Consider the following 26,123-nt stretch of genomic DNA (forward strand, 5'->3'; position numbering starts at 1 on the left):
ATTTACATGGAGTCTGGTGGAAATATGCTGGCTCTATACACGCTAAAAGTCCTGATTATTTACATGGAGTCTGGTGGAGATATGCTGGCTCTATACACGCTAAAAGTCCTGATTATTTACATGGAGTCTGGTGGAGATATGCTGGCTCTATACACGCTAAAAGTCCTGATTATTTACATGGAGTCTGGTGGAGATAGGCTGGCTCTATACACGCTAAAATTATTGAAGAATGATGCTGCTCATGCTGAAACATCTGGGAAGCAATGCTTGTCTGAAGCCATTAATCAATCTTATCAGCTGACAGTAGCGTAAACTTTCTTCCGTCATATTTCCTTTAAATGTCACGCTGATTATTGTGAAGTAAATTGGAGGCTGTGTCATAACTGAAGTCCGACAACACAGAAAAAACAACCGATTCAAACAATAACGTTTCAATTTATTTAATATTAAAAACAACACACCTATGTTCCTCGCTGTTAGGCTTTGGAGTCGGTCGCAGACAGTTTGAAAAACACGAACCACCACTCACCGCCTCATCTCCGAAATAAATAGACTGTTACTTTGTAATTCTTTGTCCTGGCCATGTTTGGGAGTGGGAAGAGAGTGGGGGGGGGGGGACACACATTATGTTGCGTCCGGTTTACCCCTAGACATCAGGTCGTAACACCACTCTTTGAGAAATACTGATGTACAGGGAATACACTATAGCCTACATGTTGTTGTTTTTGTAATCATTATTGCATTCCTGGAATTTCTGGAATGCTTTTTTTTGTTTACATTTTTGCACATGAAACTAGGGATGCAGCAAATCCAGGATTCGGATTTCGGATTCGTCTGAATGTTGGGCTTTTTGACGGGGTTCAGGTTTTTTTTTTTAAGTCTTGGTAGTAAAATCAGCTAGTCTGTGACTAAAAGAACAGTGACATTATGATGTGAGATGGTGTCAGACTTAAGACTTCTCAGTCTTTTCCCAGTCTTGTCTTGTGTGTAGTGTATGGTAGGCATTATTAGCACACAATTTTATGGCAATCTATCCAATGGTTGTCAAGATATTTTAGCCTGAACCAAAGTGGTAGACTAACCGACTGACCGTGCGTCCCCAGGAGCCACTTTAACTAAAAACAGTAAATATCAATTATCAGTAGGTTATCAATTGACACCCACCTTGTTAGCAGTGATCGTCCTTCTCCTGTGTCTCCAAACCCTCTGGCATCCGTTCACTGGCTCCAGGTCCAAATAACGCTAATGTGTGTCTGGGTTTGGATTATTACAGATGTTCATGAATCACAGTGACTGATGGTAGCAGCAGGTGTTTTGCATGTTTTAAAACCAATGTATTATGACTCTCGACTATAAATCAAAGTAGGCAAATGTTCCTGTCACATTATCCTTTCAGGGAACAGAGTCAGCTGTAGAACAGCACCACTGGTAGTAATCTAGTAACGTGGTTCTCAAGCTTTTTTCAAGGATGTACCCCTTTTGAAATATGTTTACAGCCAAATACTGTAGTGAGGTTCAGAGAATTGGAGGACCCAAATGCAGAGACAGCCAGGCAGTGGTTATCGTCAGGAATAATCACAATAAAAAGATGTACAACTAAAGGAGTCCTCTAGATAGCAGGCAAAAATAATTCCAAAAAGCTGAGGAAGCCAAAAGAACAGGAATACCGAAAGACTGGAACACAGATACAACGGGGGTAGACTCCACACACCATGTGTCAAACTCAAGGCCCGCGGGCCAAATCCGGCCCCTCGCAGATTGTGATCCGGCCCACATATCAGTTTAGGTTCACAATACATTTTGGCCCACCTAGTTTTTGTCACTTTTTCTGACGTTTTTGGGCGCTTTTTTTCTATGATGGCTGAGGAACTTTTTCCTAACTTCTTTAGGACTTTATTGCGACCAAACTGTAACTGCGAAGACTATATGACATGCAATAATACAGTCAAAGATATAAAGATATAAATAATAGCATGTCAATAAACTAAACATGTCTGGCCCTTGATGTGATTCTTATATTCCAGTGTGGCCCTTAGTGAAGTTGAGTTTGACACCCTTGCCACACACAAACACCCAAAACAATACAATGATCTGACAAGAGACAAAGACAAGACAGAGACTAAATACACAAGGTAACGAGGTAAACAAGGGACAGGTGACACAAGGGTTTAAGGAACAGGTGAAACATGTCAGAGTGGGGTAAACAATCACAAAGGCGGGAAACACACGTGCGTTACCTTCAGGAAGTGACGTAACGTTTGATTTTAACCCAAACCACCATCTTTTTCTCAACTTAACTAAGTGGTTTTGTGCCTAAACATAACCAAACTGCAACCGTTTCACAAGGTTAAATATATGTTTAAAATACCGACCTTTACTTTCAAAACCGCAACCGACGTTCTCTGGTTTACCTACGAGGTCGTATTTCCTGCCATGGCTATATGGTCCAAATGTGTGTGTGTGCGTGTGTGTCTGTCTGTCTGTCTGTATCTGTGTGTGTGTGTGCGTGTGTGTCTTTGTGTGTTTGTGTGTTTAATGTGTTAAAATGGCAGCTGGCAGCGGGACTGTGGAGTCAAAAGAGCCTACTCGTTTCAGCGATAAGTCAGAGCAGGCACATTTTCTTAATGGTGTTATTTTACCACAACTGCAGGGAGGGTCAGGTCTAGCACCACTGCTCCCAGTGCCTGAAATGGGCCAGTACTTACCAGTAGGCTAAAGAATACCAGCACCTTGGATGTCTGTCCACATGATTACCCTTAATTCCAATTGTTATTGACATTATTATTAATAGGCTGATATGTATACCAAAATAGGCAATATATCATGATTTCTTGGGGGAAAAACAAAACAATTGTATGTAAAATCTGAAAATTAGCACCCCCATAAAGCCCGAATGGAATCATCCTTTGTTTTATAACCACATGTCCAGACACTGTGATGATTCTACTGTGAGATTGGCAGTACGATTCAGGCACTGACTGCTACAAACGTAGGGTTTGGCTCAAGAGAACTGCAGGGCTGATGATCATCTTCTTTACATATGAAAAGCAAACATGTCGTAGGGGTGTACTGGTGCTCTATATAACTTCAGATCTTGTCTTTTAGTCTTCTCTAGCCACTTTCACACATGCACTGCAAATCTGAACTTATCTACACATTACTGTGCTGTCTCGCTTCGTAGATTTCCTTGGATTGTGGTGACACCTGGATTATGGTTGCAGCTACTGCTGTTATCCTGTTTTGCGCCCACAATTCAGTCTTTTGTCGGCAACAATCTCCAACTGCTGACGTGTGTTGAGCAAGGCACTGGATCACCAGTGATGCTTTTCTGCAGCCGAGCTGGAGAGCCTTTGGAGAACGAGAACAGGATATTTGCCTGCTTTAATTGACCGTAAAGTAAAAAAATCTGCATCAGTTCTTAAATGCAAAACACTCACCTGTTCTTCACACAAACACACATATGCACACACACACACACACACACACACACACACACACACATAAACACACTTATTACGTGTTTGGACCCCTTACCAGTAAACAGCAGTCAGTGAGTTTGAAGACGCAGGAAAAGGACGATCTAAAACAAACTGCTGAGGTGGGTGCCCTTTAATAATAACATGTTGTATTCAAATACTAATATCAATTTATTTTCAACAGTTATCCCACAGCTAAATGACCATTTGGATGATTCTGTCTCTGCTTTTATCTGGTCAAGGGTTATACGGGGCAGAAAGTCCCATAATCTAAAGTTTTACTGTAGGAGACTGAGTTGCCTGTCCTGATACTTTACAAAAACGTCTCTTTACATTACAAACAGTTTGTCATATGAACGTATTTTTGTGTGAGCACTGTTTTCCATACATGTTCCAATATCTAAAATATTTACCATGTAATATGAGAGGGGTTGTTGCAATGGGGAAGCCAAAGACAATCATCAGCAACTGTTTAGCTTTATGGATCTTTTTAGCCTCGTTAAAGCCATTGTTTTTGTTCTAACTGTAAAGTTACTATATTTACTTATTTTATTAAGTTTGTTTTCCTCATACATACAGAGTCCCCTAAAGGGACATGGGGATATATATGTTTTGGGAGAGAGTATTTTGTGCTCATGAGAAAACCTGAGTAGGAGTCAGAATGGCTATCAAGGAAGAGGTATTCATCTTCCTGAAAACGCAACTAAATGTAACTTTAGCCACATATAAAACATAACAAAATATTAACTTCAGGGTGCTTTCACACCTGCCTCCTTTAGTTCGGTTGAATCGCACTAGAGTTTGTTTGTCCCGCTGGTGCGGTTCGTCAGAGCAGGTGAGAACGCAGCATTCGGACTCAGGTGCACACCAAAAGCGGACCAAACAAGCGTACCGAGACCTGCTCGAAGAGGTGGTCTCGGTACGCTTTCAATCAAACTCTGGAGTGGTTCATTTGTGGTGAGAACGTGATCCGTACTCAAACCGCACCAATACATACTCTGCAAGTCTGAGCTGATGTCTCCTGTAGTCAGGTGTGTTTAGCAGTCTGCGATGCAGCAGAGCAGCAAACTGTAGCAGCTTGCAGTGTTTCTATCACAGAAATAGACTGCGGTCAAGCTTGCCGTCCGTCACTCGCATCTCCGTGGTCAAACCAGCTGCCACTAGAATTGGAGACAGACGCCGGCAAAGCAGAGCGAAGTCTCGGTGACCAGAGCAAACGTAGTAACGTCGCTCGCGAAACAATGTCTGATCATTTTAATGAAATGAGCTGGTCTGACCATGAAGATGCAAGAAATATGCACTAGTCCAGAACTACTTACTTTCATGGCGCATTTTGTTTTACAAACTCACCAACTGATTCGGACCAAAGCAAACAAAGGCGTGAAAACGCCCTTAGACACATAACATTGGCAGTACTTTGTTAGCATACATTTGCTAGCCTTCGATGGTTTCTTATGAGCACGATATACTTATGCATGCTCACGAAAAAAGGTATCTTGTGAGCACCAGATCGTATTCACGATCCTTTGGATCCTTTGGGGACTCCGTATATATGGATAAAAAAACGTTCTTGTAAGCATGAGATACTTTCTGGTGCGCGGAAATGTCCCTTCAGGGGCTACTTACTAATATTTATATTGTTCCAACAATTTATCATCTGTTTTTATCTCCAACGTTGTTGTTGACTTGTTCTTTTGTCCCAATGTGGGCAAACAAATAAGGCCTTTCCAGAATAATCAAAATATACTAGCGTACAAGACATTGAAAAATAGTGTGTTGGGATTGGGGAGGGGGGGGGCTGAGGGTCCCAGTAGAGTAGATGACATTTACTCGGGGGTCCGAGTAGATGACATTTCCTGCATTCTGGTGCCTTTTAACAGGTAGTTTAATACTCTTATCTGTCTATATACTAGCATGAGAAAATACTTATAGTCTTATTTACAGAAGATAAAATGTACTGTTTTATAAACATTAAGTCTTCAGCGTTCAGAATACATTAATCAATTGTATGTTGTTAAAGCTATGTCTTATTAGGAAGTATATTAACAATTGTTGTCAAGATTGTGATCAAAACATGACACGTCATGCTTGGTATCGCTAAAAACTAGAAAGTCCTAACTAGATAGAATAATATTGAATGTATCATATTAACAAGGACTAATCAAAATGTTTTTTTGTAACAACTTTGCTTCCCTAACTTCACCATAAAAGGACAAACGAACTGTTTGGTAGAGTTTTGGAAGATTATTCAACCCTAATTAGACTTGGAAACTAAAATATGTCAAAACAAATGTGCCTATCTTTGAAAATATCTCCACACAGTGTGCTCAGATTGACTTTTTTTTGTTACTAACTTCCTGTAGGAGGTGAACTGAAAGGCATCCATCAACATACAGTAGATATGTCAGTCAACTCGTCCTCCAACTCCTCCCTGGATCCTTATGTCCCGTGCATCAAATCTGATGCATCCATTTCCCTCTCTGTCTGTATAATAACTAAATCCATCCTCCTCCTTCCTCTCTCCATCCTTATCTTCTACTTGGGTTACCAACGATGGCGGCAACAGCGCTCCTTTGCAACAACGAGCCACTCCGAAATCTTCACTTTCCACATGGCAGCCATGGAGCTTACTGGAATTTTTGGGTCTCCATTTTTTTTTTGTGGCAGCTACTTTAAACTTGCAGGCATGATGAAAGTTAGTTTCAGTCTTTGCATCAATACTTTCTTTGGAGAGATATTGTTTCACCTCCTGACCTCTGTGGAGCGTTACCTGGCTGTTGTTCACCCTGTCACCTACATGGGGCTGAGACAGGCAGGTGGGGTCAGGATCAGAAACATCAGCATCGGGTGTGTTTGGCTGTCGGCCTTTGGATGGAGCGCTGTGGCAGCTTTGGACTACCCTAATTTACCTATCATCCCATATTCCTGCCTTTTGATCTTCTCCTTCATTGTCGTCTCTTTCTGCAGCCTTTCTGTTCTCTGTGTTCTGATTCGCCCAGGGCCGGGCAAGGTGGGCGGGGAGAGGGAGTGGGTTGACCGATCAAAGCAGAGGGCCTTCCACACTATCACTGCCATAATGGGAGTGCTGTGGTTGAGCATTGTTGGGTGCCTTGTTAGCATCGTTCTGGCCACTTCAACACTGCTGAATCCTAGTGAGAGGTGTGCACTTGGGATGTCTGGAGTCTGGTTTAATCTGCCCAGCAGTTTGGTGTTACCTCTGCTGTTTTTACACAGAGCAGGAAAATTACCATTTTGCAATTCCAACAGTAATTAAACATGAACGTAAAGCCTCTGAACACCCACACAGGTGATTTCAGTTATTCTGGCTAATTAGACCTCCGCTCTGGTTGAAGGTGGGCTGGAGCTTTGATGGAAATGTATAAGGTCACAAATCTTTTCTACCAATAAAAATGATAAAGATGTCATTTGTCCCTGACTTAATGCTAATTTCCGTAGCATACCGTTTTTCAATCTGACCAGTGACCCATTTTAGTCAACACTCAGACACCACTAGCATACAGTTACTTATGTTTCTAATGTTTCCTTATTGCGATCAGAAAAATAACTAAATATTTGTTGTCATAATGTAAATAAAAATAATTGGGAGAGCACTCTGCATTGATTAATCTCGGATCGTCTTAAGACAACAAAAATATTGGCTTTCTGTGTTCTTAAGAGAACATTTGGTGGGAAATATGATCAAAAACTGGAGTCATAGGTGTGATTCAAACACAGCCATGCAAACACACACCGAGACAGGTGTGCTGGGCTAAATGACAGGATTAGATTTGAATACACACCTCCGTGTTTAGGAGTCATTTGAATCCTGTCAAATAATCCTGTCAAATCTTGACTGCTACATTGTTGGCACCAATATAATTTCAGCTGTTAATGACTAAATGTTTTTCTTAGTTTTTTATTTACAATTTGGAACTGATTTCAGTCTTTAGGAAAACTTAGAATGTTTAATATTTTATCTTCCTGTGTGCACTAATCAGTAACCTTGTGTAAGATAACATTTTGGTATAATGTGAATGACATCACTGTATTTTAAAGTTATAGTGCATTGTTTCTGTCGCACCCATGAGGAATTCTAAGTAATGACAACAACACTGTCGTAGCATCCACATGGCTCAAGCCTACTGTGATGCGCACCACTCCCACCCCCCCTCCATGCAGTTGCTAGTAGCATTTAGGTTGAGTAAATGAAACAGCCAAAACTCCTACTCCATTACAAAACCCAGTGCCAACATGATCTAAAGCATTAAGGGGAAATCCCTGTCGGACCTCAGTCCGTTCTCTTTTTTTAGCGCTATCCAACTAGGAAAAAGCCAAACCAATGGTTATTGGCTTAGCAGTACAATCACGATTTCGTGGGCGCTTCTTCGGGTTTTCAGCCATGCCTTCACCTGTTGCAGCAGGCCTTATTGTCTCCAAAGCTAAACGCTGCTGTTTCCTTTCTCAGCGGTGACTAAAAACTAGGGCTGTCAAAATAACGTGTTAATTTCGATTAATTAATCTGAGAAAAAATAACGTGTTAAAAAAATTAACGCAGATTAATCCATTCCATATTGACGAAAATCTGGTGCCACTTATATGTCTGCGCTTCTCTCTGGTGCTCTGAAACAGACGTTACAGGAAACACAAACCCCGCTGCACATGACGCTAGTTAACACTATACTCAACAGCAGCTAACGTTAGCCTAGCGCTAGCTAGTTAACACTATACTCAACAGCAGTTAACGTTAGCCTACCGCTAGCTAGTTAACACTATACTCGACAGCAGCTAACGTTAGCCTACCGCTAGCTAGTTAACACTATACTCAACAGCAGTTAACGTTAGCCTACCGCTAGCTAGTTAACACTATACTCGACAGCAGCTAACGTTAGCCTACCGCTAGCTAGTAGCTGGATTGAACACGGTTAAAATGCTGACAGCTAACGCTAAACGGTGTAAAGTGTGACTGTGTTTTACTGTAGAGGATTCAACACCGGGATGTAACAATCTGCAGCTGCCGTCGGAGAAACAACACAGACGGTGCGTTCAATGAAACTGGTAAACTACAGTCTCGTGGTGCATTTGAAGTTATTGTAAATGCCCTTTTCCCATCTGGTGGTTGTTTTTGTTGTTCAACAGCAATTTACTAGTGAAATAAGTTATTGTTATACATTATTATTAAATCATTTAATGTTGACCATATGGCCTTAGCAATAAACAAGCCGTTCTTTAATGTCACCAACTGTTGTTTAGTACCTTTTTATTCTTTTCTTTTTTTACTTTCTTAAAAAGTATCGGTTCAGGCACCGTTAATTATGTATGTGATTAATCTCAATTAATTAATCACAAAGTATGTAATTAATTAGATAACATTTTTTAATCGATCGACAGTTTTTAGCCCTACTAAAAACACATCAATCAAGCTTCTGCGCACGATAGTCGCCGGATTATGCCATTTTGTAAACATAGAAATACTAAGAAATACAGAGAGAGTTGTGTGGAGCTGATAGTCTTAATTAGCTTTGTATCATCTAAATTGGCAATGGCTTAAATGTAACGGACATTCATTAATTAGTTATAATAGTTGCGCACTATAGCTTTAAACGATGAATAAATGTCATAATAATTTATGCTGTGTTCATGTGTTCATTGTTTTGTTGGCTGTTGTAATTTACTGAAAAAAAGTATCAATTAATATGAATTACCAACAACAGCTACTGATAGGAAATTGTGTCATCTGCATAAAAACGCACATTGCAGCACTGATTTGGATGCATTAATGTTGTATTAATTTGCTGTTTGTGGTTTGTTGTACAATCTCTGTACAGATCATGCAGCACAGAGTATATTCAAATAAGTGGTGCTGCTGTTGACCCTGAGATCTGACCTCCCAGTGACACAACAACACGGAATATAAATTAGCATGTTGTAATTTACCATATAAAAGTATCATTAAATATGAATTGCAAAGTACCTGCTGTCCAGCTCTCACTTGTTCTTTACACACCTTCACAGATACACATTTAGATATATTTGGATCACATTTCAGTTAACAGCAGTTCGAGAGTTTGGAGACGCAGGAGAAGGACGATCAGAAAGAAACTCTGCTGAGGTGGGAGTTTTTAAACTTAAATACATGGATTTAAACAAAATGTGATGTTGATATGTCAGAAATTGATTGTCTTTGCTAATGCTATTTCCAGGATAAGTTTTATGAATTAATATTGTTGATAAGTTGTGCTGCTTTGCAAATGTATCATACACTTTATAATAATAACCATTGTTTTTGAACAGTCAATTGATAATCAAGGGGAGACACTACTGGTGAACAGGGTAAAACATTTAACTAACAGATATCACCGTGACCATGCAATGTAAACATTTTTTCACAATCAACGTTTTGGTCATCTTTTTCAACACTTTTGTTGCTTTTCCACCAATGTTTTTGTCACTTTTCTCAAAGTTTTTGTCACTTTTCTCAAAGTTTTTGTTTTTTTATGCAACTTTTCACATTTTTGTGGGGTTTTTTCCCACATTTTTGAAGATTTTTCCACCATTTTTGTCACTTTTTCAATCAATCAATCAATCAAGCTTTATTTGTTATTGAAAACAATACAGTGTATTAAAACAACGAAATTCAGGGTGCCGCTCCAGATCAGTGCTTTTAAAAAGATAAATAATGCAATATGTAAAATATGTAGAGACCAGACAAACAGACAACCCCCCCTCGTTCCCTACATACATTTGGTATACAAACTTTTTGAAAAACCCGAGGACAACAGGAGGGTTAAGACATTTCTTTTTTGTATTACACGTTTTCTGAAATGTTATGTTTAAATATACAAATGAGACATTATCTAATGTTAACTTTTGTTGATTTTAGGATAAATCTACCGACACAAATAGACAAAGTGAAGTAAAATAAATGTTTCCTTTCCAGTAGTCTGAAAGAAGACATAGTATCCATGGTATGGAAGATAAAGGACCCAAAATCTCCAAATTGACCAAGTGCATAAAAAAAGTAAGTTAATAATTATATTATTGTTAAACAATGAAATGATTATGATTTTTAATATTTACTAATTATTAGGAATATTGTAATTTGTTATTTTATCATTAGTTATATAAATATATAATATATATATAAATATAAAATATTTTATGAATCAAGATAGATAGGCTAGTTCATATGTCATATGTCATCTTTGTCAATGTAAATTGAAAACTATTTTTAAAATAAAATGTTTATAGAACATTAAAGCATGTAAACATGTTGTAGTAGAATCACAAAATACAAGTATGAATATGAAAACAGTATATATAAGGTCACCTTTAAATTGCTGATGAAACTGAATTCTCTCTCTTGATGATAACTGAGCAACCTTTTGTGAGCAAGATTATTTATGTAATTTTAATATTCTGTCTCTCTTCAACTCCAACTTTTGTCCCCTTCATGCCTCTCCTCCTTTTCAGGCCCCCATGTGTATTAACATGTCAGTCAACTCCTCTTCCTTTGCTGATCCCACTATTCTTCCTCCCAACGTTTCCTCCAACTCCTCCGTCTATTCATGCTTCAGCTCTGGAATGACCATCTTTATATTCTCTACTTACTCCATCACCTCCATCTTCCCCCTTCCTGTCCTCATCTTCGTCCTCTACCTGGGTTACCAACAGTGGAGGAAACAGCACTCCTCTTCCACGGCTAAAAGTCATTCTGACGTCTTCACCTATCACTCCATCGTCATGCAGCTGGCTGAATTCTTGGGGTTCACTTCTTACATTTGTGGCAACTACATCAACTGCTCAGTGATGATGAATGTAGGGTCAAATGTCTTGGACTTCACCACCATCGGACAGGCTGTGTTTCAGGTCCTGAGCTGTGTGGAGTGCTACCTGGCTGTTGTTCACCCCATCGTCTACATGAGATATAGACAGGCGGGTGGGGTCAGGATCAGAAATATCACCACTGGATGTGTTTGGTTACTGTGCTTCGGAATTCTGGCTGTATCTTATGGTGCCAACGCTGAGATCACCCAAATCTTTTTTTTCTGCATTAAGGTTTTCTTCCTTGTTGTCATCTCTTTCTGCAGCATTTGGGTTCTCTGCGCTCTTAAGCGCCCAGGGCCGGGGGAAGCGGGTGGGAACAGGGAGCGGGTTGACAAATCAAAGCAGAGGGCTTTTCACACCATAATTGCTATAATGGGAGTGCTGTTGTTGAAGTTTGGGGCGAATCTGATGGCGAATATGATATTGAACACAACAGGTTGGAGCCCCAAGGGCACATGTGTGCTGTTCATATCTATATTCTGGTTCGATTTGCCTAGCAGTTTGGTTTTACCTTTGCTGTTTTTACACCGGGAAGGGAAATTACCATGTAAGAAATAAAAAACTGAATCAGGATGAGAGTATCATATTGAGTTTAAATTATAGTCAGGGTAGTGTAGGTTAGACCTACTTTATCTGTAAACCGTCCTGTTAAGATGTGATATTATAAATACAATTGAATTGAAATATTTCAAAATAATTGTAAATGATGTGGTAAATGTTGAATTTATATCATATATATATATATATATGCATTATATACTTTTTAACAAAAAGTCTGTGGCCAGGTATTCGTATGAGTCAGCAAGAGTCATATGGGAACCATTTAAAGTTTTAGTGGAAAGCCACAGGAAGATGTTAAGATGAATGTTTGGAGTGGAACCATGCACACACAGAATGGTGTCATCTGCATAAACACTTAACCATTATAGTCTACTGGAACATTTTTCAACCTAGAAATGTTTCCTATGAACTTTTATGATTGAAATATCATCTACAGCCCTAGTGGATAAAATTAAGCTTGGTTGCTAAAAGTTGCATTTTGGGCAATTTAAGTAATTAGCATAATTACCTCATTTAGGGGTAGACACCGCAGGAGAATAGGCTAAAAGAAATGAACTAATAGATGATACATGAAACTTCCCTAGTTGATTACTGACGTTAAGTTTTCTGCAATGTTATGTTCAAATATGCAAATGAGGCATTATCTTATTAAATATGATCCAAACCAAAGTACTGGATCCATGACAAAGATAATGAGACAATAATTTCAAGAATATTATGGCAATCTATCTAAAAGTTGCTGAGATGTTTCAGTCCGGACCACCCTGGATGGTTTCAATGGACAAAATTAAAACTCTAGAGCCACAAGGCACATTAAAACCTGAACTAATATGTCATATTTGATACCATTGAATGTCGAAGTCAAGCTAAATGTGTATTTTTAATAATATTATCTGGAAAATAAAGCAGTCCCACCATGCATTGATTATTGGACCGGAAAATATGGGAAATATGATCCAAAACTGGAGTCACAGGTGTGATTAAAACACAGCCATAACCACAAACACATACAGACGCATGTGTGGTAGGTGTGCTGGGCTAAATGACAGGATGTGATTTGAATACACACCTCTTTGTTTATGGGTCATTTGAATCCTGTCAAATCTTAATGGACTGATTAAATGAACCATAGTTCACAATTGCAACGTTTTGGCAACAATGTAAATACAGCTGTTAACTTTTATTTACAGTCTGGAAATTAATTTGAGTGTTTAGGAAAGTTTAAGATAAGGAACTTATGTGTGCACTGATCACTAATGTAAGTATCTTACACTATAGTGTAGTACAAAGTCTTTGGTATAATGATATATGACATCACTGTATTTAAATGAAGGAATACATAATATAATATTTTGCTCTGTTTGTGTTTTCATTGTCTCGTTGCCTGTTATAATTAACCTTAAAAGAACCATTAAATATGAATTACAAAAAAAACACAGTCCTGCTCAACAACCAAACAGGTATAAAAGTGTGTCATCTGCATAAAAACCGACATAGCAGCACTGATTTGGATGAATAATGTTATTTAATATGTAAATAGTAAGGGACCAAGAATAGAGCCCTGCGGAACCCCATTACTAAATGCAAAAATGCATGATTCAGGACCATCAGCCACAACAGTTAGACAATAGATCCCGAAAAATTTTAGTCTGTATAGCAGGATTCTACGACGATATCAAATGCTTCAGAGAGGTTTATAAAGAGAGCGGCAGAGTGTTATTGTGGTGTGACCAAGACTGCTGTGACTGTAATAAATCCAATGAGGAAAGAAAATTGTGTAATAGGCAAATATGTAAAGGCTTATTTATATTTGATTTATTGTAAATGTTTGATACTTGATACAATTTTGAATTTTGAACATGTTCCTCATAATGATGGTTAAAAAGTAGCCAATTTGTTAGTCATAACTCTTCACACACACAGTTTCCTGTCTATGACCAGGGGTGGAAAAGAAAAATGCAAAACAGAAGTAATGTTGTTTTAAGTCAAATTAGAACATAAACAGATTTAGTGTGTGCCTGACGCAAATGTGTGTCTCTGGATAATGACATCAGCGTTCATATGCAGTTCATAAACTACTCAAAGCTTGGAGAAGGTGCTGGGCATTGATTTTTATTGCAGGAGGGGAGGTTAATAAACCAGGTAATCCACATTATTGAAATGTTCTCTATCATAAACTCGAAATTCTTGTATAAAACACTGCCAATAAAGCATAAATCCCCCCTTTGTCATGCTTGAACAAGTGAGTTCTTAAGAATGGCATCTTGACTCAATCCGGACTCACAAAGCCGCATGTATGGCCGTAGACTCTTTGGGCCCTATCTTGCACCCAGCGCAATTGACTTTGTACACCGACGCATGTATCATTCCTATTTTGCACCGGCGCAAAGCGGACTTTTCCCTCCACAGACTCACGTCGGTAAATTAGGGAATGAACGGTGTTCCGGCACAAATGTTCCCTAGTGCTATTTAGCAGTTTAAGAAAACTATTTCGCCACAGACCAAGAAAAACCTAGTCTAAAGTCAGTGGCATGTTATTCAGATGCTATTTTAAGGGCGCATGCTTGGCCAAAACGTAGAGCATGTAATGCACGCCGCGCATACACTTTGCTTCTATCATCTCACGGACCCAGCAGTTCCCACTTTTGCAAACCATACATAAATACAAGGAAAATATGACCTTGTTTTACACATTTCCATGAATCATGGATGTGTTGATGACATAAATGAGGAAATATTAGAGGACTTAAGGAGATGTGATGTTGAACTGCATGTGCCGATGCCACTTAACCCAAATGCCCCAGCAGCAGTACGAAGAGGAGAGACAGAAGAGCTGCATCGTCTATAGTGAGGTAATCCCGATCTAATGTTAGACTATATTGCAAAAATATCACCATGCATTCATAACCTTGTGATTCATTGAGAGTGAGCCCAAAACATCGGTAAGTATGTTTTTGTGACATTTCTTTATTTACATTTTGTCAAAAAGAAAAATCAATAGCAAACGTCGGTCTCCTCGGCTGTGAAATGCTCCTGGCGTGCGCTCATGGATGTATCAAGAGCATGGAACAAGTGCGCCTGCTTTTAAAGGGAATGTGAGATAACGCTCTGATTGGTTTATTGCACTTTATGCCCAAACCACCCCTATGAGTAATGTAGCTACTTCAGACCAACCCATTTTAGATTTGCGTCGGGCGCAAGAGTCATTTATCCCGCCGGTATAATAGAAACAGATCCGCCCACAAAGCTACTTGCGTTTGGCATTTTATACTTGCGTTTCATATCGTTAAAATGTGTAAATAGGGCCCAAAGTCTCATTATTTACTACTTACATACTGTACATCATAACACTACAGTTTACCAGGTTTTAATTTCAGCATCTGACAGCCTCAAAACTGAGATTGTACGGACGGAAGTATTTATTTGAGCCATCTCGCGCAGCGTGACATGCAATGAACTTCGCACAGTGTACAGGAGCCTTTCTTTACATAACTTGAAGAATACATATATTAAATAGAAGAAAACAATAATTCAGTCTCACAGGAGATGCTTTACATATAAATTTGGTCATTGTCAGTAGGGATTTCAGAAGAAAAGATGGTGCTGTACCAGTCACTTTTTGTTCGCAGGTTTCTCAATAGAGCTCCCCCTACAGCTTCGGAATAGATATTTGGCAACGCTGTCGTAAAAACTCGTTGGCGACTCTCCCCCCTCCCATCTTCTCCCTCTGGTCATGTGCATTTGTTCAACATTATTAACATGTAACATTATTTTTTCCTACAACGGCCTTATAGCGCTTCTGTTTGTCTCAGTTCTCACCATTCTGAAAACGCAGGTCCGATGTTTACTCGTGTCTGACTCCTCGCTCGGTCAGTCTGCCGTTCCTCTTTCTTTGTTCCTCCGACAATGCTTTCCTAGCTTTCTGCTTCTTTTTTTGCCGGCTCAGCCATGACGATAGTGTAGCGGCAGGTATGTGTGCAGTGCCGTGAAGCAATTTGTTACATCGCGAGACCTGATATCACGCGATACTTCCTGACGCTGAGGCAGGCGACTCCCCGGCCAAAAGTTGCGAGGGTGTTTTTTCCGCTCACAGGCGCTATGGGGGAGCGAGACGACCACCATTCAACCCGAACAAACCATTCCAATGACTCAGAAGCTGTTCAGTTAAGGTATATTAAGCTAAAACAACTGCATAGTTCTCCTTTGATAGTGCATCATCTCCGTGCACGCTAATGGCTCGACCGATACCCAGCCCTTGTTTTTACCGTGGTAACGAATTGGGTATCGAGAATCGTGGAATTTCACAGGTATTGCTGTTGACAACAAACATTCTGGTATCGTGGCATCCCTTATTGTCAGTGTCACAATGCAGCGTTGGCCACCAGGTGGCTCTTCATGTGTGTTTTCAGACAGTGGCTCTGAGTGAAATCCTTGTCACAGAGTTTACACTTGTACGGTCTCTCCCCATTGTGGGTTCTCATGTGGACTTTCAAATACGCTTTACGAGCGCACGCTTTCCCACAAGTCACGCAAACAAACGGTTTGAGGCCTGAATGCACCGTCACATGATTATCCAGATTAACCTTGCGTTTGAAGGCCCAGCCACAGTCCGGGCAGCTGTACGGTGTCTCTCCGGTGTGGATCCGCATGTGAACCGTCAACGGTCCCTTGGTGCTAAAGCCCCTGCCGCATTCGCCACAGTGATAGGGCTTCTCATTGGTGTGCATTCTCATGTGGATCTGCAGCTGCTTGCTCGTCATGAACATCTTGCAGCAAACGTCGCAGAGGTACGATCTCTCTCGGTCCGTGTGAATCTTCTCGTGTTGTCTCAGCGTCCCTGGAAGTTTGAAACGACTCCCGCAAACCCGACAGCTGTGAGGCCGCTCCCCGGAGTGCGTCAGCTTGTGGCGGGATAGAGACCTATAGTCGCTGAGGGATTTGCCGCACACGCCGCAGAGCTGCTTCTTTTTGTTGGTGTGAGTCACGCAATGAGCTTTTAAGTGTTCCTTCTTAGCGAACACTTTGTGACAAGTGTAACATTTGTACGGTGTCCCCGCCTCGTGGAGTTTCCGGTGATTTTCCAGGGACAAACTCAACGCGAAAACGTCATGGCAGACATCGCATTCGTACGGTGTCTCCCTTGAGTGGGCAGCCACATGCTCATCGAGGCCGAGGACGCTGAGAAAAGACTCTCCGCAGTCGTCAGTTTTGTGGTAACTTTGAAGATGATCCTTCAACGCCTCCGCGGACTCCGAAAGCTCTCCGCACACTCCGCAGAGACTTCCTGCATCGTCCATGTGAGTCCAGGCATGTTTGACGAATGTGACTTCTGATTTGTGCAGAGCGCCGCAGACTTTGCAGGAGAAAACATCATCGCTGTTCTCAGTCTTTGACTTAGTGCTCTTAACACCAGAACGTCTGGCCTTTTGTTTCTTTGTCGTCTTCGGCCGCTGTTTAGAGTCACTTTCTTTCAGCTTTACATCGCTTTTGTCTGGTTTCCAATCGTCGTCCCTGTCATTCGCTTCGTCCCTTTCACCATCATCGCTGTCGTGGTCTTTACTTTCAGCCGGCTCTGATATCCCACGCTCCTCGCGATCAGCTTCCTCTGTTTCCACGTCTTGCTTTTGCGATTTTGAGCTGACGGACATGACGTCTACTCCGCTGCCTTCGACCTCCTGTACAGGGCCGCTGGGGGGAAACCAAGAGCAAAAATTAAGGGGATGAAAGAAGGGGTGAGGTGTTTAAATTTATGTTGCGGTAGGTGATACAACACTGTACAGCCAAAAGTATGTGAACATCTTTTCTAGCTGGTACAGCAGTCTCTTTTGTTGTGCTTAAAACCAAGCCTACATACATACATACATACAAAAGGTTCCACAGGGCTGTGCAAGCATTTACAAGAACCTACAAAATCCGTTTTTATAAATATCAGCGTGATTTCCTTCGGATGAAAATCCGTGCTTGGTGGGGAACGGCTTTAACCCCCTGGGGCAGACGATGTCATATACGACAGCCAGCTATAAGTTTTATGTCCTATTAAATATCTACAAATCAATACAGTGTAAAGACTTACTTTTTGTTTTGTTAAGAAGCAGAGAAATGTGCCGTTTCAGTGAGGTCTTTCGTAAATTTTAGGCTTTCCAGAAGTGTTGTAATCTGGCCTGGAACTACGGTGTCTTTGTACGATAAATCCATAATGATGAAATCATGAGTCAGGTTACGTAGTGTTCAATATCTCCGCATCGCTTCAAGCTAACGTCGTTCTGTTTGTTTAGCATGAAAGCTAACATTTGGCCTTTCTAGAAGCTTGGTTTTATTGTTAACTAATAATCCCGGCTAGCCTGACGAGCCAGACCCACGTCCAGATGTTGGGTCTGGGAACTCCCCATTGGCAGGGCTCAATCTGAGGGGCGGGATAAACGATTGTCTTTCAAATTCCCTCTGCACGCAATAGGATAGCTCTACAACCAATCAGAGCAACGCTAGTTGGTAGATTCATCTTCCTTTTTTAAGAATGACTTCAGTGCCGTTCTTTGTTCTTTTCTCAAAGAAAAGCTGAACTCCAAGTCTTCCAAAGACTGCTGTTCGCCAGCAGCAGCAGCCATAAGCCCCGCCCACCGACACTATACACGATGTGATTGGCCTGACTAGAGTTTGGTTTTTCCAGCTCGCGAGCCAACGGAGAGTTGCTAGACGACCCTGGCTGTAAATTACATTTACTGCCGCTAGGGAGCGTCTAGATTTCTAGGCCAAACCCCGGCCATCTTGACAAACTGCATTCAGTGAGCTGAGTGTGTCGACCAATCAGAGCCTGTCTTCCTGACTATCTTCTTTTTTATTTGAAGTTTTATGGCAGCCGGCATCCGCAATGTTGCAGATGCTGCCGCTATCCTGACTGTGCTACTTCGCTGCTACATATACTAAACGTGACACAAACTAGTCGAAATGATGATATGACAGCGCAAATGTAATAAATAATGCGTAGTTTCTCATTCCTGCATATGAAGATGGCACAACTAACTTTTTGGATATAAGTGTCTGGACTTTTCTGCGTAAAAAAAATCTTAAATGTTTTTGATATTTGCGTTACTTAGAGTCTTTACTTTTGTTTCCCCTGATTGCCAAGACTTGGGAGAACAATGTTACATATTACTGTTCTCTGGGTGATTTCAATACATTTCCATTTAGTCTTTTCTTTTGTCTTTATAGTCCTATAACAATTTAGACATTCATGTGACATCCCTGCAGCATACATATCCTAATAGCCCAGGTTGTCCTGAAAACAATGACGTCTCTAAAGGCTCCGACACTCCAACCCAACGGCCGACCTTCGGCAGAAAAGGCCGTCGGACTGACAGCCTCCCCGAGTTGGTCCAAAAAGTACCTCGGAACACACTGAAGCGACGCCGACTTGAGCGTACGTTCTGCTCGTGCACGAAACGTAATACGTCTCCATAACAGCAGGCGGCGCTAATCTGTATTGTCGCCCAAAAACGCATCACGTGGGTCTGGCTGCTACGATCTCGTATTGTACTAAGATAGTTCACCGAAACGTGTTTCTGAAAACATTTTAAGCGAGAAATAGGCATAGTCATTTCGGATCGACAAAGGTCAGTTTAAAAGATTTTCGGCAGATTTTGAGAGCCTCTAGTCACGCTCATCCCGCTCGCCATTTCCGGGTTAGCTCTCCACCAATGAGATGGGTCATTTGAGTCCGACTGCCCGACTGCCTTCCGATTCAACATGTCAAATCGGCCCAAATGAAGGCCGACTGCCCCTCCGACGGACGACGGCACGGAACACACCGAACAGACTCGAGTCACTGACCTCGCCAGACTGTCCAACGGCCGATAATCGGGTTGATGCGTCAGCGCCTTGCGTTACGGGGTTGAGGTTATACGAGCATTGTTACATAGGACACCAGGCGAACCAAATGGATATACACATGGGTTTGGATCACATGTTCAGCTGTGAAGTTCAGGTGTCCACATACTTGTAGCCACTCGAGTGAAGGTTTCACCTCTTAACTGTGACCGTTGACATTTGAGTTACCTCGTTTGAAGTCTGGTTTCATCACACGACACCATGGCAGCGGTGGACAGAGAATCTTCGGTGTCTTTCGTTTGTGGAGGACGGATATCCTCCTCGACGGCCCGAGATCCCTTTTGTATTTGGAACAATTAAGAGGTCGGATGTATTATTATTTCCACCTGTGATCTAGCATTTGAATATAACTGATTAATCGATTAGTTTAACCCAGTGGCTCTCAAGCTTTTTTAAGCCATGTAACGAACAAAAAGTCTCTGTAAAGAGGAAGAATACAGCGATGACTGCAATAGATTTACTAAACAACAGCTTTGGACCTGGAGAACATTTAAATGATGAGAAAATGAGACAAAAACTTGTAAAAAGACGGTAGAAAGAAGGAAAGAAGGCAAGAATAGGTCGGAAATAGTAACAAGGACTCCAAAAGAAACACAGTAGAAAGAAGGAAGGCAACACTAGGGCGACAAAAAAATTCAAATAAGCAACAAACAAAAAAAAAAACAGAAAAAAAACTTCTAAAAAAGTGACAAAAAAAGTGAAAAAAAAACAGAAAAAACACTGTAGAAAAATGACAGTAGAAAACAGGAAGGAAGAAGGCGAGAATAGGTCAAAACGAATGACAAAAACTTCAAAAAAAAAGGTGACAAACCTCAAAAACTAGCCGTTATCTGTTTCTTTTCACTTAGAACCACAATGGCTGCAGCTGATTGGACGACTGCGTCACGTGGGGCACCCGGATTTCAAAACAGACCATAGCGGCGGCTCGTTTGGAAAACAATCTGTTATTTTAAGAAGATAGTTCACCAAAACGTGTTTCTGAAAACATTTTAAGCGAGAAATAGGCCGCGCAGTTGCTGAATCTGTATTTGTTCAGATCGAAAAAGGTCGGTTTAAAAAGAGTTTTTTTTAAGAGGCTGCGGCTCCACTAAAGCGTCGACCTGTGATCGTCACGACAGAACGTGATAATCTGTCTGGGGGCTGTTCTGTGTCATACTTCGGTCCAAGACACAGCCAGATTTATTGGCAATATGTCTGACATAGTGACTCGTCAAAGACAAAACAATCGTGTAGTCTGATCCTGGCATTAAAGGGTACGCTGGTCGCCGTAATGACGGCGCCGTTGATTACGGGAAGGTGTTTACGTAGGTGGAGCTTCAATGCAGCAGGCTGAGAGGAAGTGGAAATGGAACTGGTGAGCAGAAAAAGTGTTGTTTGGCAGTACTTTCAGTCAAAAGAAGGCCATTCAAGTCCAGCTACATGTTCAATCTGCAATGCTGATTAGTCTGGTGGTGGCGAGGACCCTAAACAATACACAACATCACCGCTGTTACAACATCTGGTATGAAACATCTGGAAGAATACGAGCTGAGCATGAAGGAATCTACAGACAGCAGCCAGAATGCAGCAACTTCAGGAACGGCAAAGGACGGACAGTCACTGTTTACTTCTAGAGGTGCAACGATGAATCAATTAATCGATTAGTTGTCAACTATTAAATTAATCGCCAACGTTTTTGATAATCAATTAATCGTTTGAGTCTTTTTTATTAAAAAAAAAATAAGATTTCTCTGATTCCAGCTTGTTAAATGTGAATATCTTCTAGTTTCTTCTCTCCTTTGTGACAGTATATACAAAATATCTTTGAGTTTTGGACAAAACAAGACATGTGAGGACGTCCTCTCAGGCTTTGGGAAACACTGATCCACATTTTTCACCACGTTTTGACATTTTTATAGATCAAACAACTAATTGATTAATCGAGAAAATAATCATTAGTTGCAGCCCTGTTTCCTTCATTAATGTGTTTACTGTGTTAATGGACTGAGGATGGGACGAGGATTCAGTATTCGGTTTCGGATTCAGCAGAATCTTAACCAAAAATCTGGATTCGGTGCATCCCTAGTTTTGTGACAACGTACCTTGAGTCTGATGTAGAGCGTTGACTTGGATCGTGTGCGGCTGATGTTGTGGTGGATCTCCTCCGGTGTCAGTGTCTGTACCGTCAGAGGCAGTAGCCTCCGTCTCTCGTCGGATTTGAGGATGTCAAACAGTTTGTCGTCTCCGGACAGCTGAGGGAAGGTGGACCTCAGCAGGTCCAGAAAGTCGGCCTCCTGCAGGCCTCCGGGACACGTCAGCCTCCGCATCGGACATCTCTTAAGAACTGACGGAGGAAAGACGATAAAGGGGGGGGGGGGGACGCTTTTAACTCGTGTCGACAATCTCACAAGCTTAGTTTTTTTCCTTTTGAGGGTGCAGTCCTGCAGAAGTACTTTAGATCAGCAGTTGCTTCACATTACATGACGTTCTTATTGATGAAGCTATCGGAATCGACCCCGTCTATGTAATAGATTGATACTAAAATATGTGACACTGCCCACGCTAATCAGCATGCGTGTGTTTGAGCTCTGTTTACTCTTCACTCTAATCTTCCTATCACTTGCTCTGACAGCTGCTATTTTAGACTTTAAAATGTGCATGCTGGTGCTGCAGCACCCCCTAGTGGCCAAGACGGAGTGCTGTGCACCCCTGGTGATAGGGAGTGGAACAGAGTGAGAGACGGCTGTAGAAAGAATATAAAGTGACGTGCAGCTGAGCTGCTGTGCCGTAAGTCAGACGGCTTATTTTTCTGACAGCTAAATAGTCCGTTAACATGGACAGAGGGCCTATGTCCACATTTAACGCATGCACACACAGCTGCAGGTAACACACACACACGCACGAGCACACACACACACACACACACACACACAGCTGCAGGTAACACACACGCGCACACGCACACACACACACTGCACGCACACACACACACACACACACACACACACACACACACACACACACACACACACACACACACAGCTGCAGGTAACACACACACACACACACACACACACACACACACACACACAGCTGCAGGTAACACACACGCGCACACGCACACACACACACACACACAGCTGCAGGTAACACACACAGCTGCAGGTAACACACACACACACACACAGCTGCAGGTAACACACACACACACACACACACACACACACACACACACACACACACACACAGCTGCAGGTAACACACACACACACACACACAGCTGCATTTAACACACACACAGCTGCATTTAACACACACACAAACACATGCAGACACGCACACACGCACGCACGCGCGCACACACACACACACACACACACACACGGATATGACTATATAGTGCGCAGTGATTCACAGTGTAATGATCAGGACCTCGCCCCCCCCAGGCCACCTACGTAGGCTACGACGAAAGCTCTGCGTGGAGCCTCCTCAGGACCACGAATCACCGAAAACACTTACTGATGTTAGAGAGCACGTCGGTCCGAGAGTCCTCCAGGATCCGGACCCTGAGGACGACGTTGTTCTGTGTTTCACTGGTCTGACGCCTGTCAGGTTTCCTCTTCTTATACCGAAGCCTGGGGCTGAAAGAGCTGCGAGATGAAGATCGGCTGCAGCTTAATTATGGGGTTCCCATATATAGCCCAGTTCTCTCACACACACACACACACACACACACACACACACACACACACACACACAGCTAATCTGTGACTGTGTGACTGTGTGTGAGACTGTGCGTGTGTGTATGTGTGTGTGTGTGTGTGTGTGTGTGTGTGTGTGTGTGTGTGTGTGTGTGTGTGTGTGAGAGAGAGACTGTGTGTGTGTGACTGTGTGTGTGTGTGTGTGTGTGTGTGTGTGTGTGTGTGTGTGTATGACTGTGTGTGTGTGTGCGTGTGTGTGTGTGTGTGTGTGTGTGAGTGAGAGACTGTGTGTGACTGTATGTGTGTGTGTGTGTGTGTGTGTGTGAGAGAGAGACTGTGTGTGACTGTGTGTGTGTGTGTGTGTGTGTGTGTGAGAGAGAGTGTGTGTGTATGACGTGTGTGTGTGAGTGGGGCTGTGTGTGTGTGTGTGTGTGAGTGAGAGAGACTGTGTGTGTGTGTGTGTGTGTGTGTGTGTGTGTGTGTGTGTGTGTGAGAGAGAGAGAGACAGTGTGACTGTGTGTGTGTGTGTGTGTGTGTGTGTGTGTGTGTGTGTGTGTGTGTGTGTGTGTGTGTGTGTGTGTGTGTGTGTGTGTGTGAGTGAGAGAGAGAGACAGAGACAGAGACTGTGTGTGTGACTGTGTGTGTGTGTGTGTGTGTGTGTGTGTTTTTTTACTTTTCAATGCTTCTTGACCCTTTCAACATTTTATTTTCACTTTTTTTTCTTCATTTGCCCGACCGGACAAAGAAAAACTTATTGTTGAACGCTGCAAAAGGTAAGAAATAATGGGAATAAATGTGTTAAATGTCAAATAAATAAAAAAAAGACAGCGGTTGTTTATAGAGGAACCTTGATGGAGTTTGACTAGTCGAGTCTTGCAGGTTTCCTGGCCGCTCAGGGGACTCTTCCTCCTCTTCCTCCTCTTCCTCAACAGGGCTGAGGCTCCTACTGCTCTTCCCACCTGGACAAAAGACAGAAACTCATTTCCATTTCACTTTTCTGGAAACATTGTGTGATTTGTAGGGGTTTTATTTAAAAAAAATTACAAGCAGAAGTGATATTGTTCAGGCTAGCTCACTGAAACTAACTAGAGCCAGACGCATTTAATATCATTATTATTCTTTCCTGCATGTTCTTCTTTAGCTCGATTAGGCTGTTAAATCCTGAACAGACAGCACATACGCCAAACTCCCGTTACAAAATCTGCTCTTCTAGCTTCTCTCAACAAAAGGTTAAAATATACATGTGAGGAACATATGATTCAATACAATTACAAACAGCACGTGCGTCCAACCGTCAATTCGGCATACATAAAGAAGCGAAACATTAAGAGGAAACAACCATACATCTGCGGTGTAACCCGGGTTAATGTCCCCAATTTGCAATGCGAGTTTCGGCAATGACATTAAGATAAATCTAACCTAAAAAGTTAATTTAGGTGCTCGTGGGTCAGTTACAGTCTTGCCGAATTAAAGAATACGTTGTTTTGATTAAAGAAACGTCTTAAGTTTTCTACCTTTACATATGTAGATTTGTTGACAACCAAGTAAATATTAAATTGCAAGAAATCTAAATGGAGTTCGACATGTCGCTATCTCAACATACGAGTTTTGGATTTACATTTTCAAGCCAAAAAACATGAATGACTAACCTGCTTTGTCGGGTGTGACCTGAGCCTGCAGAAGCTCCAGCTGCCTCCTCTGCCGGTCTATCTCCTCTCTGAAGCCCGAAGCCTCCTCCTCGTAACCGGCTACGATTCTGTCAACAACCGCTATGATCTCCCGGGTGGCAGCGGCGAGCCTCTCAGTCACAAATCCTCTCAGAATCTCTCCTTTAGACATTTTAATCAAACACTCAACCATGTTTTTCTATTTAAACTGTAACCACAGTTGACATATTTGATTTAGAGACGTATACGGCTCTGCATTGTTTACTATCTTGACCCGTTTCCGGTTTTGGTGCGTTCATAAATGTCATCCGTCTAGAAATCAAGATCAGTTTTTTTTTTTTTCACTTTCCTTGTCTTTGAAATACATGAAATAAATAAAAGCAATGAGTATCAAATTAAATAAGAAAATTAGAAATAAAAGTAACAATGTTTTTAACACATGTCCTGTTTTACATTTATTATTTATTTGCCCCCAATAAACATTTCCCTTCCCCCCCCCTTAAAAAAAAAAGGAAAAGTAAGGAATTGAAAAATAAAATCAGCTAAAGCTGAAAGTTAAATTGTAAAGTCCTTCCTCATTTTTTGTCGTGGCCAGCGGTGGAAGAAGTATTCAGATATTTTTCTTAAGTAAAAGTATAAATAGCACACTGTAAGAGAAAAAAAACTGCATTTAAATTCCCTTTCAAGTAAAAGTACAGAAGTATAGGGCACACACACACACACACACACACACACACACACACACACACACACACACACACCACATACTTTATCAAGTATAAACATCAGGCCACTCTTCTGGGTTTCAGTTTTATTGCAATAACAGACAACAAACACCGGGGGGAGCCCCTGCATAGAGCAGCATGCTGTTATATATATATATATATATATATATATATATATATATATATATATAGAGAGAGAGAGAGAGAGAGAGAGAGAGAGAGAGAGACATTAATCAACAACACAAACCATTGGATTTACTCCAGTTGTTAAACTCGTGTATATCAGTCCTTAAGTTGTGTGGGAAA

At 41.5% G+C, this 26,123-nt stretch overlaps 2 protein-coding genes across 2 annotated transcripts in view; one reads left to right on the plus strand and one right to left on the minus strand.

Moving 5' to 3' along the window:
• The first annotated feature begins 8,437 nt into the window (after window positions 1-8,437).
• LOC144534090 (uncharacterized) overlaps window positions 8,438-26,123 on the plus strand; it is a 116,117-nt gene continuing 98,431 nt past the window's right edge. Inside the window, exon 1 of the mRNA XM_078275789.1 lies at window positions 8,438-8,513. The gene's annotated coding sequence lies outside the window, so the exon portion shown is untranslated. The remainder of the gene's footprint in view (window positions 8,514-26,123) is intronic.
• On the minus strand, window positions 14,809-25,373 carry LOC144534360 (uncharacterized). The gene is made up of 6 exons (XM_078276260.1): window positions 25,075-25,373; window positions 24,273-24,384; window positions 23,244-23,374; window positions 21,827-22,068; window positions 19,914-20,023; window positions 14,809-17,549 (listed from the first exon to the last, which is right to left on the minus strand). The coding sequence occupies exons 1-6, from the start codon at window positions 25,283-25,285 to the stop codon at window positions 16,223-16,225; spliced, it is 2,133 nt and encodes a 710-aa protein (XP_078132386.1). The 5' UTR covers window positions 25,286-25,373; the 3' UTR covers window positions 14,809-16,222.

This window comes from Sander vitreus, chromosome 19 (genome assembly GCF_031162955.1).
Source record: "Sander vitreus isolate 19-12246 chromosome 19, sanVit1, whole genome shotgun sequence".
NCBI classification, from domain to species: Eukaryota; Metazoa; Chordata; class Actinopteri; order Perciformes; family Percidae; genus Sander; species Sander vitreus.